This window comes from Dendroctonus ponderosae, unplaced genomic scaffold (assembly GCF_020466585.1).
Source record: "Dendroctonus ponderosae isolate FM_Combo_2020 unplaced genomic scaffold, Dpon_F_20191213v2 Dpon_F_20191213_204, whole genome shotgun sequence".
Classification (NCBI taxonomy): Eukaryota; Metazoa; Arthropoda; class Insecta; order Coleoptera; family Curculionidae; genus Dendroctonus; species Dendroctonus ponderosae.
The window spans coordinates 16,635-33,232 of NW_026018211.1; the positions used below are offsets into that span (position 1 = coordinate 16,635).

General features: G+C 41.1%; 2 protein-coding genes across 2 annotated transcripts; one reads left to right on the forward strand and one right to left on the reverse strand.

Moving 5' to 3' along the window:
- The first annotated feature begins 5,606 nt into the window (after positions 1-5,606).
- On the forward strand, positions 5,607-6,460 carry LOC125503617 (nuclear migration protein nudC-like). Its single transcript, XM_048664335.1, has 3 exons — positions 5,607-5,817; positions 5,878-5,955; positions 6,020-6,460. The coding sequence occupies exons 1-3, from the start codon at positions 5,734-5,736 to the stop codon at positions 6,443-6,445; spliced, it is 588 nt and encodes a 195-aa protein (XP_048520292.1). The 5' UTR covers positions 5,607-5,733; the 3' UTR covers positions 6,446-6,460.
- A 613-nt stretch (positions 6,461-7,073) lies between these two features.
- LOC125503618 lies at positions 7,074-12,665 on the reverse strand. Its single transcript, XM_048664336.1, has 4 exons — positions 12,448-12,665; positions 8,169-8,270; positions 7,773-8,115; positions 7,074-7,718 (listed from the first exon to the last, which is right to left on the reverse strand). Exons 1-4 carry the CDS (start codon positions 12,475-12,477, stop codon positions 7,690-7,692), a joined length of 504 nt encoding a protein of 167 aa, XP_048520293.1. The 5' UTR covers positions 12,478-12,665; the 3' UTR covers positions 7,074-7,689.
- Positions 12,666-16,598: the final 3,933 nt, after the last annotated feature.

Sequence of the window (16,598 nt, forward strand, 5' to 3'; positions counted from 1 at the left end):
TTATACTATCTATCTATTGCTATTTTGTTAAAGATTTAATAAACAAATTCAGCTAAAATTCAAATTATTCATGAATCTCTAAAACGCAATCCTATGGGTTGTGACGTCTCTGGTCATATAAATGGCGGATTGTTTACGTTCTGTGCATAGTGTTTAGTTCGTGTAGTTGTGTTTCGTTAATTATTTTGTCGATTTAAATGATTTATAGTTTGTGTTAAACTAAAAAATCGCTTCAGAAGGATTCCTTAAAGCGGCAGCAAACAATTTACCATGTGTACATCTTTTTATGGTTACCGAATTTTAAAAAAACTACGAACGCTTTAATTCAGCCGAACTTAAGGGTGTCAAAGCAGCAGCGTAAGTAAAAATCCGTAAAATCATTATTAGTTACACTCTCCTCAATATAGTAATCTGTCTGTATTGGTTTAAATTAAGTAAATCTATATATATAAAATTCTACTATAATAACTATTACTAACTGTAACAGTTTCAGTTACCATACTCCTCCGAAACGGCTTGACCAATTTTGTCATGTCAACAAGTCACTATTTTCCATTATGCAAGATAATAATAATAATCAATAAAATAATGATAAGCACAATAACTTAAATAATAAAACAAAGCTGCGAATACAACAAAATAGACACGAGACACTTTGTTGATATGACCTGCTACGTCACAATCGGGATAGGCAACCGACGATACGGATTTGGCGTTTTTGGCAAAAATATCTGATTTGAATTTAATTCCCTTTAAAATTATTATGGAGACTTTTTTTTGGAGACAATAGAGTGTAGAAATTTTGGAATTCAGGATTCAGATCGGTTTTATTGACATTTCCAGGGCTTTTAGTATGAAGTGTTTTCTTTAGACGGTCAAAGCTTCAAGTGTTTCCATACTCTACAGTGCTGTGAAACTGAAGATTTTTAGGGCAGATTTTATTGATAATCAGGGTTCGCTCTGGTTTAACGAAAACTTTCAGTGTTTCACATTCAATTATTTGCTCTAAACTGGAAAATTTCAAAGTCAGAATTTCCAACGTTTGTAAAAATGAAGATTTAGTGCGATTTGAATAGAACTCAAAGGGGCTCTTATATGCAGGTGGTTTTTGTAAACTGTGAAAGTTTTCAACTTTCTACTCGTTCTAAGTAGAATTTTGGAAAATTTTGAACGCAAGTATGCAGTTTTGCAAAATCGCTCATATATGGGACAGAGTTTATAAAGCGAATAAAAATCAGATTCCGGGCGATTTGAGTGAAAATTCCAGGGTTTGCAGGTTCAATTTTTTCCTTTAGACTGTGAAAAATTGCCATTTTTTACTTGCTCTGTGTTGGAAGTTACGAAGTTTTAAATGTGTGCCTATAGTTAGTTGAAGTCGTCCATTCTCTGGTCAAAATAATTGTAAAAATCACAATTTAAATGAGAATTAATTCGAATTTTCAGGGTATAAATCGCTTGCTCTAAAGTGTTACAAAGTCAATGTTTCTAATTGCTTTAGGTTGGGAGTTTTTAATGTTTAAAGGAGAGCGTGTAGTTGTGTAAATCGTTCATTGTCAGGCCAAAATTTCCAGAGCTTCTAAAGGTCAAGATTTGGTTCCATGTGCATGAAATTTTCCTACTTTTTATATTCGGATGTCTTTTATAAACTGTGGAAGTTTCAAGTTTCTACTCGCTCTAACTAGAAAGTGGGGAATTTTTGCAAGGAAATGAGAAAATATTTKAAATCGGTCATATATGGGTCAGAGTGTACAAAGTTTCTACAAATTATWATTTAGCGCGATTTGACAGGAATTTTCGGGCTTTGCAGCTTYRCTWACCTGCTGTAGACTGTGAAAGTTTCAAGTTTTTATTTTCTTTGAGTTGGAAATTTCGAATTTTTAAATAKGTGCCTGYGGTTGGGTGAAATTGGGTKGCCAGAATTTACAAGTTYGTAAAAATCAAGACTAAGTGATATTTGAACGAAATTTTYCGGGTTACCAGATTGAATTGTTTTGTTTCGACGGTGAAAGTTTCAAGTTTCTACTTGTTCGAGSTTGGTAGTTGCAAATACGAAAAATGGGTGGTGCAGTTTTGCAAAATCGATCACTTCTTTGCAAAGTTGCAAAAAKTTAGGATTCAGTGAGATTTAATTGATAGTTTCAGGTTTCTAWRATTTAACTGTTTGCTCCAGACCGTGAAAGTTTCWAGTTTCTACTTGCTGTAGGTTGCAAGTTGCGAATTTTTTAATGGGASCGTGCCGTTGTGRAAATCCTTCATTCTTAGACTAATCAGGATTTAATTTAATTGARTTCACATTTTCAGGGATTTTTTGTCGAAGTGTCTTTAGTGAACTGTGAAGTTTCCCAGTGGATAAGTTGTGATTTTTCAATAAGAACGTACGGTTGAGGGAATTCTAATAATCCATTCGCAGATCAGCGTTTACAGATTGGGTAAAAATCAGCATTTAATGCAATTTGGATGAAACTTTCATCGCAATTAGACCTAAGTATCTTCTACAGACTGTAAAAATTTCAAGTCGATGTATGTTCTGGGTTAGAAGTTATTAATTTGTCAAGCGCATGGCGTTGATTTGCGGAAGTGTTAATGTTGAGACCAAGATTTATCAAGTCGGGAAAAATTCGGGCTTGATGCGATTTGATTTGAATTTGGCGAAGGTTTAGATTTAGGTTTTGGCCATAAACTGTGCAAATTTGAACTTGCTTATTGCCCGAGGTTAAAAGTTATGAACATTCCAAAAATGCACATAGTGGCGTGTGATATATTGATCCAAAACGCCCCAGTGGGCAATTTTCCTCCCCCCTTTTCCTCGAGTGGAAATGTGCGCATATTAGATCGTTCTTTTGGGACACTCGGAAGGTAATTCACATATTAATTAGGCATTTCGGGCCCTGGGAGTCCTCGAGGTTTAAAAGGTCAGGCCGAATCAAGCCAATGAAAGTCCCATTGGGGAGACCAATTGAAGTCGTTGCAAGTCGGTTTTCGATGCGAATATTTGAATACAGGGTGCCAATATAACATCCTTTCTACAGAGATGTATCTATCCCCGAAGAATAGCCCCCAAGAAATAGTTTTTTCGTAATTTTTGTGTTTTTAATTGTTTCTTCTTATGGTACAAGCACAACGGGGCTTCATTTTAGTGTTGTGCGAGATCATCCAAGCAATGTTTTTCCAATTGAGAAAGACTTGTGGCTTAGCCGCCCCGTTCTCCCGGCTTAAATCCATTAAATTTCTGTCTCTGGAGCCACTTGGTTGTGACTTGGTTTGTACTTCTTGGACAGTAGAATTTCCAATAGAAAATCTTTGTTCTTTTGTCACCCTGCATATGTATATAATAATGTTGAATGTTGGTAGGATTCAGCAAAGTGTTTCTCACTTATCCAGTTCTGGCCGTCTTCGGAGTAAATTGGCCACAAGCCGGCTGGCGTACGAAAACAAGAGAAAATCAGACAGAAACGCGCTTCTCTCTACGAGAGTTCCACGCTTTCCTTTTGTATCGTCGAGGAAGCAGTTTGTCAAAGTGCCAAGACACTTAACTGTATTAACATCAAAGCTCGTGGGCGCGTTTATTCATGATGGTAATGGAAATATTCAAATTTCCTCGTTTTTCCTTGTGCATTGTAACACTCCAAACCCTCATGCAACAACTGATTGGCTTCAAGTCGCAAAAAGCGCGATAACCGAATTTACGAGCAGTGTCGGCCGGAGTCCTTTAAAATGGATCATCCGTTACGAGTTTAGCATAATCCGTGCCGACGAAGACATTAAAAACGATGTAAAGCCGCTGCGGAATTGAGCCGTTGCCCCGGAATTATGGCCAAAAGGCTCGAAAGTAACACTACTCGATGGCGGATTTCTGCCATAAATCTTAACCTTGGCCCGAAGTTTCTGTCACTTTTAAGTTCGGTTTCTCGTAAGGCGTCCCCATTCATCGCTAAGTTATTCCATCCGATTTTCCCAGCCAATTCTTACACCCTTAAATCACTTTGTTGTTCGACAATCGCTTATTGATTCCATACCTCAATTCATTGAAATAGGAATAACACATATGTTCCCCCATTGTTCCAAAAAGTCTAGATGGTTTAGATCAGGCGATCCAGCAGGCCCAGTTATTGTCTCCTTATTCATCTGATTTCAGTATTTCCTCACAAGTACTTCACGCCTCTTATGTGAGTTTGTAGTGTCTTTTCATACAAAAAGTCCAAATAAACTTCCCCATTTAATCGTTAATCGGTTTAAACTGACTCGTCCTGTTGATTTTCTATCAGGATTGCCCATGGTCCGCTGCTTAAAAAGTCTAGATGGTTTAGATCAGGCGATCGATCAGGCTGCCCTAAGACATTTTTTGGGGAAATGTGGGTTTTCATGCTTTTTCCATTCGCATGTTCTGGAAGATTTACCAGAATATGCCACATTAAGCAGAAGGCAGGTTGTGCCATTAGAGCCACTGCTAAGTCACGGTACATTGCACGAGCTGGACGAACGATCCCTAATGGCTGCACTTGGTTGAATATTCCCGCGATTCTATTCCATTCCATTCCGGCTAGAAAAATCAATTTAAACATAATATTCCGGCGTATTTCGCGTCGGGCTCAATTTTTCTATATATTTCCCCACATCGTAACGACCTGGATAATGCTAAACATGCAGACTCGACGAAGCGGCCCCGGATTCTGCCATCTGTGGAATAAGATGGAACGCATTCAAAAATGTTGTGCTTTTGTGTGTGTAAAAATAAAAATGGAAATTCCCCAGGTTTACACAATTCATGCTTGATTTCCGCGGCCATTCAGTCGTGGCGAAAGATTAGCCAACCCTGTGTTTAGTGGGGAACTTTTCCCCTTGCACGTAGCGTTCAAATAAGCCTCCATATCACATTGCGAGCCCCCCAGGTTATCTAGGAACATTATTTATTAATTTTCATTATGTTCTTGACTGCTTCGCTCCAGCCCTTTAGGCAAACAGCCGAATTTTTTGTCTTTGCTACAAAGGTTTCGTTTTTAGGATCACTTGAATTATACAGTCTGCCCAATTCATTTGGCACTGACGTCACCATTTCAGATTCTTCAGTTTCTCATTTTTTTTAGTTTCGTTAGTAATTTGCGTCAATTGTGCAGTTCTGGTCCTTAAGCGTATTAAACACACATACAACTAGAAAATGTATCGGTAAATTGAATGAAAACTTCACAGAAACTGCCAACAATCGCCAAGAAATCAAATCAATAATATGAAAATTATTTAATTCTTTCGCGAATTGTGACCATTTATTTAATAAAACACGTTGAAAGTATCAAAACTCCATCTGGCTCGGTGAATAAGTAATAGAAACATAACGATAGTTATTGCGTCACTACCAAAAAACTTGGGTCAGATCATTAGATGCAATTCCTTATAATAGTTTTCGTTTTAGCCTGGTGGGCTTCCAGGAAAAAACATTCGTATACATTTTCTTTAATAGAAAAAAATTGTCGCCCGGGTTTCTACTGGCGACGCCATCTTCAGCCAAGTCCAGCTAACCTCAGTATTGATTAAATATTCCACCGCATACAGACTTCTTCGCAACGTTGTCACCTCTTCACTCATCCACCGAACCTTACATCTCTACTCTGCCATTTGTCAATTCATGTCAGAAGCCAGAAGTGGATAGCCATAACAGTCTTTGCGGCGAAGTTTGTATCGAAGTTTTCGGGTTTTCTATGAACTTTAACTGAATTTTGCTAATTTTCGGCCACAAAAATGAGCGGGGATACCAACAAGACTGAACAATTCGACTCGTTGTTTCTTACCATCGCCCAACATCATCCTGAAGGTGCCCACCAGGTACTGGACCCCCAAACACTGTTACTCACCAAAAAAGCCCACTAATCTCGTCTGTTTCAGCTCCTGGACACCTTCGTGAGCTTCCTCGGTCGAAAGACTGACTTTTTCACCGGTGGAAGCAGAGGCGACTGGGAAAAGGTCAGTTAAAGAAATGCTAGGTTAGTTTTGCAACCAGAATTTTCACTGTTTGTATTGATTGCAGCTGGTGATGAACACCTTCAGGCGCCAGGAGGAGATTAGCTGCGCCCAACACGAAGCTGAATTGAAAGCTAAGCGTGAGAAAGAGCAAGCCAAGAAGGCGAAGCTGGTCGAACAGCAACAGAAAGAGGAGAGTGTAAAGCCTGCAGAGATTACCGAGCTCACGGATGTTGAGGCCGAAAGGCTCCAGAAGGAGATTGATGATAAGAAGAGCAGTGCTGCTGAGCCAGTTGAGGAGGAAGAGGACGAGTCGGAGAAGGGCAAGCTGAAGCCCAACAGTGGCAATGGGTGCGACTTGGATAAGTACAAATGGACGCAAACTCTGCAGGATATTGAGGTGAGTGTTAGTTTGCTTTGCTCGGGAATTGGCATCTTTGGGTTAAGTAAGGTTGCCAGGTTTTTCCTCGATGCTGGTCTTACTGGGTCCTAATCTGGCTGTTTAACAGCCACCAAATTATGGATCTACGTTTTTTCTTTACAAACGCTTCAGTTAATCTTTACCAATGTTTTTGGCTAAGTATAGGTGATATTTTATTCGGGGCAACACTGAGGATTTGTAAAAACTGTCCATTCTGGACGACTTTTATGTAAAAGCTTGGATTCTAGTCTGGGCAAAGACCCTTCTAGTCGCCTGTCCAAACAAGTCTGTGATAAAATGTCGATTTGCTTGAAAGGTTCACAACACACAAAAAAAGGAAAGATGCTAAACAGCTTGATCTATTGACTAGTAAAAAGAAAGTTATGTTTTTGATTCATAATTACACGTTTTAAGGCCAAACTTTCCTGAAAGAATTGCACGAAATTTAAGAAACTTGAGAGCTTTTCTAGTAATAAAGCCACCAAATCTCTAGCCAGTAGAAGACTTGTCGTTTTTTCAGTTTGTTTCAGTTTAAAAAGCCCAGAGCGTCAATGTTGAAATGAAACACTTTGTAAACACCTAGAAAAATTGCGAAGACTTGTAGTGAGTGTAGCTCCTAATGAGGAAAAGTTTACAAAGACGGTCAATTTTTTCTTTGCTTGTTAAGGAGGAATTTTGCAGGTTTCAAAAAAAGTCACTGTCGATTTCACTATCTAATTACTTTCCAGAATTCTGCTACATGGCAGCCCTGATACATAAATAATTATAAATACTGTACAATTAAGCTAAAAAGTCCCTACATCGATGTTTTACCTAAGTATCACAGGAACACTGTCTGTGTAGCCACCAACGCTCTGTATATAAACAAGAGGGTGGGTTTTTACATACATTTCACTGGGAGATTCCCCACTATTGGTCCAACAAGCGGACTCCTACTCCCTGTTTGTATTTCGGCTACTTGTAACGTAAACTGCTTAAAAACTAGTAACTAAGAAGTTTTTAAGTGTAGTTGCGCTTGTAGTTTAAATTTTAAAGAAAAAGGCAGTGATTAAAGGCCGGCAGGTGCGTGTTGAGAACAGTGTCTTTGTGAATGATTGAAAGCCGCAGTGGCAAGTTGGACGTTCTGGTTTCTAACAATGAGGGCTTGGCTTGCAGTCATTCACAAGAACAGTGTAAGATGGCACATACTATTTGGAACTATTTGGAATAACCTAGTTGATGACACTGGGGCGCACACTAATCAGTAGATCTTCATTTAAGTAATGCCACTGCTGGATTGCTTCTCCACTTAAACTACTGGGATTATTTGGCTGGGGTCAGTATCTTCTTTGGTCGCGAGCCCTCACTGTAACAAACATGTTCGGTTAGAAAGTTGAGGACTCAATAGCAACTTACTCACTTTCCATTACGTAAATGGCGGCCAGTATTCCAATGGTGAATAGGGCGGACATGCTGAGTACCAAGATGGTAAGCTGGTGCTTTCGACAGCAGCTCCTCTTCGGTACCCGGGGTGGTCGCGAATTCATGTTGACCACGGTGAAGTGCATGGAACTTGCTATCGAAACGTTGTCGGGTTCGGGCTGTTTGCACGCTTTGGGCAGAGCGGCGATCAGTTCGCTGGTTTTGTTCGCCTGATCCAGATAGTACTGGATGTTGATGTCGCGAGCACTAAGCTTCTCTTCATCCTGATGAATCTGGGCTAGATTGGTCGCTGTCAGCAATTGCGAGCCTGATTTGGCACTCTGAGAGGAATCATTCGTGAGTCTCCCTATTGGATTTCTGAGCAGTTACTTACCTGGCTGCTGTTATTGCTGGACGTGGAGCCCTGCGAACTGTGGGAGCTTCGAGCTAGTGTGGGTCTGGGAATGTGCCAACTCTTGTCGAGATCTGCGGGGATCTGGAATTCCAAGCAAATAACCGATAATCGTTGCGTAATTTTGTGGTTCAGGAAGTGTTTGGACTTGCTCATGGCTTGCAAGAACTTGTTTCGCAACTAGGAAGACTGATGTGGTTTTTTAATCCAGTTGGAATTTGTAATTATATTGATTGGCACGTGGGCAGCGATCTGTTTGAGTAAAACCAAAACACCTGATTTTTGCCCGCAAAGCGGTAATTTTCTGTGTGTGACACTCAAACGAACAATTTCAATACAAGTGGGAATTGTTGCTGGCTGGTTTAATGATATTCACTCCATTTGGAGACGTTCGTTCTTGTAAACGGATTAGCTCGACAATAGAATTCCCATAAACACTTCCTGATGGTTTGCGGTCTGTTTAAGGCGTTTTTGACGCCGAAATGGTCTTGAATCCAACGACATTGTTTTGTATGATTGTACAAGATGCGTCAATGGACAGGCAGGCCGGCAGGGTCAACAGCTATCTGGTTGTGACTGTATCAGATGCTCCTGTTAGGTCCGGCCTTGGTTGAGCGAATTTTCGCATTCAAAGTTCAAATTCACACGAATTATCATAAATTATGCCGGTGATATTGAAGTGGTTCTTGTGCAATCCGGAAGGTTAGTCTTATTGCAAAATGTGTCTGAATTCGACGATCGTGCAAACATGCAAGATTTCAGCCGAAAAAACGTGACCAACTTCCCTGCTGACTCGTTAGGACTGTTAAGGTCAAGTGTTGCCTACTGGGAAACGATCGGGCATTTCCTCCTAGTTAATCCGACATTGCCCAGAGAATTAGCACCTGTTTTTCGCCCAAATTTCTGAGTCCCCGAACGAACGACCTTGCCTGATGAATATTGATGCGGTCGATCATTGACGATGTTGTTTACGGTTCTCCGACATCGTTTCCCTTTATCATATGTGATTAATAAATGAGTATAGCGAATGTTTTGGCGTCTTCGAGATCAAACGGTAAAAATCCACGAATTATTTTGCCGGAATTCCGAGAATTGGGAAACCCAGCTATTCGGGCCTCACCACAGGACTGGTTTACATCCTGGTGACTTTTGTAGGAGATGTGGGTTTTACGTGCCAAACTCGATTCTGTTTGGTGGACATGTTCAAGAAAAACACACGGTTGCCTACGGCTTGAGCAATAGTGAGCGTCCTCGTCATTGGGTTTAAAGCCGATTTTCGGTGGTCAATGCGGAGAAAACGAAGATGGTTGCACACTTTGATTTCTGCAAGACTGCAGCCACACCATGGCCGTCTTCAGCATGTGAAAGCGCTCTTGAAATGTATCTGTGATTTCGCATTGTTAGATAATCACTCTCGAGCCGAGAAAGTTTAAGGGCATCGGTTACGTCGTGGTTTTAACCGAAAGAACATCAATGAAACACTCCCAGGTGCTGACTTTATGCGGTTTTCTGTTGAAGAGTAGGTAATCACTTGGGAAATTTGGCTTCTTCAACAAGAATTAATATCCTTTATAAGGTGTGTTGTATTGTATTCATTTGCTTTTCCTGTTGGTGTTTTTGCGGTTTGTAAGTGGTTCATAGTACTGTAGCCTGGTCTAAAATCCACTTATTGCCTGGGTTGATATGGATCCAATTTATTGGTTTATAGTTATCGAGCTTGTACTTAAACTCCTTAGTTTATAGTTCATTTCTTCGCATCCTACATTTGTGGCCCTATTTTTTCTTCTTTTGCTGGTGAAGGTGTTTTCTTAGCCTCGTAAAGTGATTTATAATATTTTTCCCCTGTTCTTGTTAGTTCTTCCCCCTGAGGAACCTCTTCTCCGTCGTCATTTAATAACTTTGTTATTTGTGGTTTTCTTTCGTTCATTTCTGCCTATAGTTTAGACTTCTTGTTCGTTCTTTAACTAGTTGATGAGTTTCCTGACTTGGTTGTAGTTCGGGGTTTTTTTATTCGGTATTATTGCCTCAGCTGCTTTTAGTAGGTTTCTTGTTTATGGTGTCTATGTCCGAATCTTGTTCCCCTGCATGTGTTCGTGAACGATCTCCGCGTGTTTCATCATCTTCACCCTATATTCTTTTATTTTCAAGTACTGATTATCAGTTTCCTTCTTGGTTTTTGTGTGTTAATTCTTATTTTCGCCCTCGACATCCTGTGGTCGCTGCCATGTTTATCGTGTTTAGCACTGACTGGTTAGATCCTTACATTTTCGTCTAGACTTTACCAGGTCCAGGGCCTTGTGGTTTTTTTATACGTGTTTATTAGACACAGGTTTCTTCGCTAGCATAATCTATCAGCATTTCGCCTCTGCTATTTCTTATTCCTCGTCCCAAGAGGCCTAAATATGCGTTTCTGGTTGGGGTTTTCTTTTATTCCTACTTTCGCGAATTATCCCATAATTAATGTTTATTTTGTCTTGTTTTTGTTCAACACTAATGTTTTGGTAGAATATTTTCTTTTTTTTTCCAATGCGTTTGTGAAATAGTTTGAAGATTGTTATGCAATTTTCGCCCTTTCTTCTCACTTCTGGTAGTCATTTTGTGGTCCATTTTCATTAATCGCAACCTGATTTGATCTACATTGCACTGTTACAATTTAAAATTGGCCTACACTGTCTGACGTCATCAGTTGCTTAGAGTTCAGCACTGAGCAAATCAACTCAAAAATGTCAATATTCTTCCACGACTTGCACCAATTTCTCTCGCTCGGAGAACAAGTAATAGAAAAAGAACGCTGATTATTGCGTCACTGCCAAAACACTTGGGGCAGATTATAGTGGCTGAGTTAATTAACTTCACTAGTGATTAACGAAAAGAATGTGCATTGCGCCAAAGGTCAACAGTAGTTGGCTATTTTAGTGCGGCCAAACCAATGAATGGGCAATAAGGTCTCGTGCCATAACCATGCATACATACATGCGCTGCGAAGCAAGAAAGGAATTCGAAATGGGTTTTTCTTAGCCTTCCGCAAGTTGACACAACCGGACAAAGTCTGATTCATTGACTAGAGCTGCTCGGTTAAGTAATTTATGCACTGAGTGTTTGCTTGCAAACGCCACCAGCTGGAGGAGAAGCTAATTGGACAAAGAAGCGACCTCAGGTGTTGCTTGCCGATCAGATGAAATTATTTATTGCGCTAGATTTCTTGTGGGTTTCGTAGGCGACAAGGTAGACCTCATGTCCGAGTTGGACTGGGATAAACAACGAAAATTTCATCAAGTTGTTGCAAGAACCACCTTTGACTGAAACTGAACCGACACGATGTTCGTTCCGACCGAAATAGGTCACAGCAACCATTTACAACAATTATTATTTTTGTTGTTGTTATTATTATTATTAGAACTACAATATAAAAGCGTTCACCTTGATGAGCCGGCGTGTGTCTTATCTAATTTTGCTCGAAACGCGCCGAAATTGTGTAATGCATAAACATCAACACAAACACAACACAATCTATTGTTTCGGGTCGAAGTAAACGTGAGGATGTTGATTGGATTCGCGTTTAGTTTCTATTTCTACTTCGTTCATTTCACTGTTTTACCTGTGAAAGACAAAGGGTTGCATTCTTAGGCGAGTTCTTGTGTATGTGGGATTTTTTGTTGAAAACTGCAACTTTTCCTTTGATTGACTAGTGCTATTGCTGGGCTCGGTTTCTCTTAATTGCGTTAAGCAATCGCGATTTAGCATCGATTTTAATCTAGATGGGGGCCCCAAGTTTACGGCCCAGTTATTAATTAATGGAATGCAAATCGGGCGAATATCGTGGGCTAATTGGCGCGCATTGTACAAACACAATGATATGCTTTGCCGACCTTTCTGGCTTTTTAGCAAATCGAGAATGGTGGTGGCTGAGGCAACATTACAGCTATTACGAAACCTATTGTTCCATTTTTTTGCTTTTTCTCCTGCCCGTCTAGCCTTCGAAAATGCGGAAAAATCGCCCCATTCTTCGGTGCCGATTCAGCATGAAAAATCCGTTTTGCAATGTCTGCAAGCAAATACGACTTTTTCGCCGGAAATTTCAAATGTTTGGCGATCCTTTTTTAACTTTCGGGTGTCTAGAGCTCTTCTTTTGAGGATCTTCAAATGGTGAACGCCCCGAAATGTAAGTCAGTGTTCCGTTATATTTCGAAGGAGGCAACAAACCATCGAGAAAATAATTTGAATTTTGTACAAGAACATGTTTACCACTGAAGACACTTACGCTATCCGGGACAAAACTCTGATTATCCATTCTGCTAGATTGAGTAGACTTGGAGGATCAACAAGAGGTACCTTCGTCTAGGAATACCATCCACTACACACCACTCTCTTCGACTCGTGTTCGGAACCGTTTGCGACGCTCTGGCGCTCGATAGGCGCGAAAGGTGCTGCCGTTACTGAACCAGCGCCGATTGCAACTCGTCTTAAGTAACCTCCGGGTACCGTCGTGGTACTGGAGAGCGTCGCGCCCGCGTTGCCGGTTCGAGTAGAACCTTGGCTGAAAAACTTCGGGTTCTTCAACAATCCCTTTGCTCTCCGATTGCTCAAAACTCCCATCGGGTGTGGACCAAGCAAAACGAAATAATTGGCATCCGTTTTTGTGCAAGCCGGCAACGTAAAAGTACCAGACGAAGCCTCACTTGCGGGTTTCCGGATCTGTGCTAATTTAATCTGGGAATTCGAGCTGTTTCGTTTTATGTCACCTTACGGTCCCGGACATTGGTCATAGTGGGTTTTTCTCAGCTCTGGACGCAATCGAACATGATCTAATTGGTGTGATGGTGGCTGATCAGTTTTCCGCACAGAGTCGCTACGTTTCGAGCCGCACGTCTGCTTGGTTGGTTGGTTCCTCATTGTCATGGCAAAAAAATTCCGGCGTTGCACAATAGCGGGTTCTGTCAGTATCGAAGCGGATTACGCCACATGGGTACCAATACAATGCCCGCATTTTGCACATTCATAAACAACACCTTTTTTTACACACTAGCCCACAGGGTCAACGATGTGCGGAACCCATTCGATGAAGACAATTTCGGTCATTTGCTGCATGCTTATGTAAACAGAGGTAATCACATTTGAGCATGAACAGGAGCCTTTAACTTTAAAAACTATAAGATAATCAAATGCTAGTCGAATTGATAAAACTACCATTTTGTTTGGTCTGGCCAGTATTTTCAGATTCAATTCGAAAAACATCCGGAATTTCCGGGTTTTCTGAGTAAAAAGTCATAGGTCTAGGCAACACTGCTGCTCTGTGCGTTAACGAGTTATAACCCATCGGTTAATGCGTTACAACACCCGCACTGCGCCAAAGCCTGAAAACTTACTGAGTAGCCCAGGCCTAAATCCAATCCGAGGGTTTTTGGCTCTAAGCCAGCGTCGTGCCCGAAGGGTTTTGCACAACTTCGACAGTCCGAACTGTCTAATGTATTTGTTGGGCCGAGCCCTGCGGGCACGACACTGGTTTTTCGAAAAAACCAATCTAGGGGCCAGGGGAGTTTTTCGGGTTTCCCATCCTGAGAAGAAAGTGCGCTCTTTCCAATGCACGATACGGCATCAAGCCTTCTCACTCGCGTTGGCAGAAATTGTTTTCTTTATTAGCGCAACTTTGGTTTAACTTCTTTTGAACCAATGTCGAGGCCAGAAACACTGTAAACTTGTCAATTGATTAGTGTTTGCCCAAAAATATTTCGGTCGCCCTCAAAGATCTCCGCCCCACTTTACCTCGCAACAAACTCCTTTCTGATCGCTCAAAAACGAGAAAATCTTGAACGTCACTGGAGCAAATTTGACTACTGGCGTAGGCCTGGGTTGCACTGTGTTGAGCTGTTGCCGCTCTCTGAGTTAATGAGTTATAATGCATCGGTTAATGAGTTATAACTTCAACACCTGAAAAAATAAGGTTACCACATTTTTTACGAGTAACGTTTTACTCCAAGTAGGTGCTGCGCCAGCGTTGGGTTGGCGCACCAAGCCATTCTAACAACACTGCGCCAACTCTTCAAAATTCACTGAGTTACCCATGCCTAGTGTGTCATAGTCTCTTCAGTAAATCAAAGACGAATAGATCATAAAGAGCGTTGACGCGTTGTATTGAAGCGACAAGCCGTTTTGGTATTAGTGCGCCAACACCTCAAAATGCACAGGGTTGCACAGGCCCAATATGAGGCAATAAATTGCATAAGAGCCAATAACTCAGCGATTTGCGGGTTACGGTCAGCATAAGCCAGTCGATTACGCGCATGCAGCGGCCTTTTCTCGTAAAAAATGAGTCCGGGAATTTAAAGGAAAAAAATCCCATACTCGATCACTTCCTTCTTAATCGATAACTGGCAATTACTAAGCGAAGGCTGGAGGACCGATTGATATTTTATTGGCCAATAAAGTGCCGACGACGTCACCATGGCTTTTCAAATAGAAAGCAAAAGAGGAAGAAATCATCAAAGAGTAGAAACAAAGCTCTAATTAATTAGTTAATTGATTGAATCAATTTCGGTGCCCATCCCAGAAACCTTGACTCTCGCGTACGTATGTTAATGTTCTAATTAGAGCGATCTATTGAACGAAGAAAAAACCCATTGCGAATTGTGATGGTCGGGCTGGGACATGGGCGGAACACTTCCGCAGTTGTTAATCATTTACCGATCAATTTGGTGTCGATTTTGGTGGCTTGGTGCGTGAGTGAGCCTGCCAAGCCACCTTATGAAGCAAAGCGGCTAGTGTTTGTTTTTAAACAGTTTACATGGTCAAAAGCTGTCAGATGCACTCAAGTGGGATTCAACAGATAAAATCCCCAATTATTGCAATTAGTGATTTCCCGCTAATTACGTGACGTAATAGCTGTTGGTCGGTTGCATAACAAAATCCGGTACAAAATCGATATATTTTTGTGCGATGCATTCCGATGAAGATCGATGTTTAATTAAGCTTCGCAAGTGCATCAGTTTCGGCGAATCGGCCATTTGAATTGCGCATTGGCCTGCCCGACCACCAGATCCGAACACTATGGATTGCCGCGAATAAAGCGCGCATTGGTAATAGTGGCTGTTGCATTTTATTATAATAAATATAGTTCGGCAAGGTTTTGCATAAGCATAATTTATTGGAAGCACGGCCGTCGCAGCCACTTGAATAAATAGCGCGCTCATTTTTCGCCTCAAGTACGACAATATATTGTCGAGGATCCAAGGCGAGTTGTCAACCCATTATGAGAAGCCGCTTTTCAGTTATCTTCAGCCAGAGCAGGGTGTTTGTAGCCAAGAAGTATTAACAAGGGGGTTCGCTTGAAGGGTAAGGTTCAAATAACCCACCCTAAACCCGGATTTTTTCAAAGACAAATCAGGTGTATGTACATGTGTACGAGGTCTGCTGACGGACTTGACCTGAATATGTGGTTGAGGTCCAGTGAGTTTAGCAGCGACGTTGACGGTCGCAGGAACGCAGACAATGGCTAATGAACATTAGATATGTGGTAAACATTTAAATATCCACACTTAAACGAAATTTATATCAGCATTAGTTGTATTGTTGACTGTGAGTGTTTCAAAGCCATCAGGCCTATTACATGGATGGATGCGCTCGTGCTATTTATGCAAAGGATCAACTATTCGCCTGTTCGCTTTCGACCAAAGATATAAAACAGTAAAGCTGCGGTCCGAGCTTTTGCGAATCCGGGTTGAAAGCAACGAGGAACACGCCGCAAAATCTCTCGCAAAACAATAACGGAATCGCCGCTCATGGTCGCCGAGCGAATTTTGACAATTCGGCTCTTCACACACCACAAACACACAATGCAATTAAACTCGAATTAATTGGATTCGATAGTTTATCGTTTTTTCCGCATGCCTGCGGTGCGCTCATAATGTGCGTACATTGCGCAACATGTTTAGTGTTTTGGGATTGACCAACTTGAATGGGCAAATGCTGGCTGGGTGCAAACTGCACTTGATAACCTCAGAACTGGTAAACTCGTAAAATATGCGGCTCGAAGGACCAACTACTTGCTCATGATTGCTGCATTTGCAAATTGCCTTGTGCCTGATTTATGCACGTCCTGTTAAACACAGATCTTGACAAAGATTATTAAAAAATGCCTAACTCCGAGCCCAGAGAAGGCGGCAAGTTGAATTGTGCACACCCTATAGAAGACACTTAACTTTTGAAATTGGAAATTTCATTCAAATGGCACTTTAACCTGATTTTTGAGTGCTCCATAAACACAGGTTTAGAAATGGAATGAATGTTAGTTGAAACTTGAACACCCTATAAAAGACACTTGACTCTCTAACTTTTAAAAGTTTTGTGCACTAAAAACGCATTTTGCGCGTTCCATTGACGCAACTTTAGCAATGGAAAGCTAAACTCAACTGCCCG

Coding starts and splice junctions, on each gene's coding strand:
- LOC125503617 (XM_048664335.1), top strand. CDS start 5,734: ATGAGCGGGGATACCAACAAGACTGAACAATTCGACTCGTTGTTTCTT. Junction 5,818..5,877: donor ATCCTGAAGGTGCCCACCAG/GTACTGGACCCC, acceptor CGTCTGTTTCAG/CTCCTGGACACCTTCGTGAG. Junction 5,956..6,019: donor GCAGAGGCGACTGGGAAAAG/GTCAGTTAAAGA, acceptor TATTGATTGCAG/CTGGTGATGAACACCTTCAG.
- LOC125503618 (XM_048664336.1), bottom strand. CDS start 12,477: ATGGATAATCAGAGTTTTGTCCCGGATAGC. Junction 8,116..8,168: donor CCAGCAATAACAGCAGCCAG/GTAAGTAACTGC, acceptor GATTCCTCTCAG/AGTGCCAAATCAGGCTCGCA. Junction 7,719..7,772: donor CGCCATTTACGTAATGGAAA/GTGAGTAAGTTG, acceptor TGTTTGTTACAG/TGAGGGCTCGCGACCAAAGA.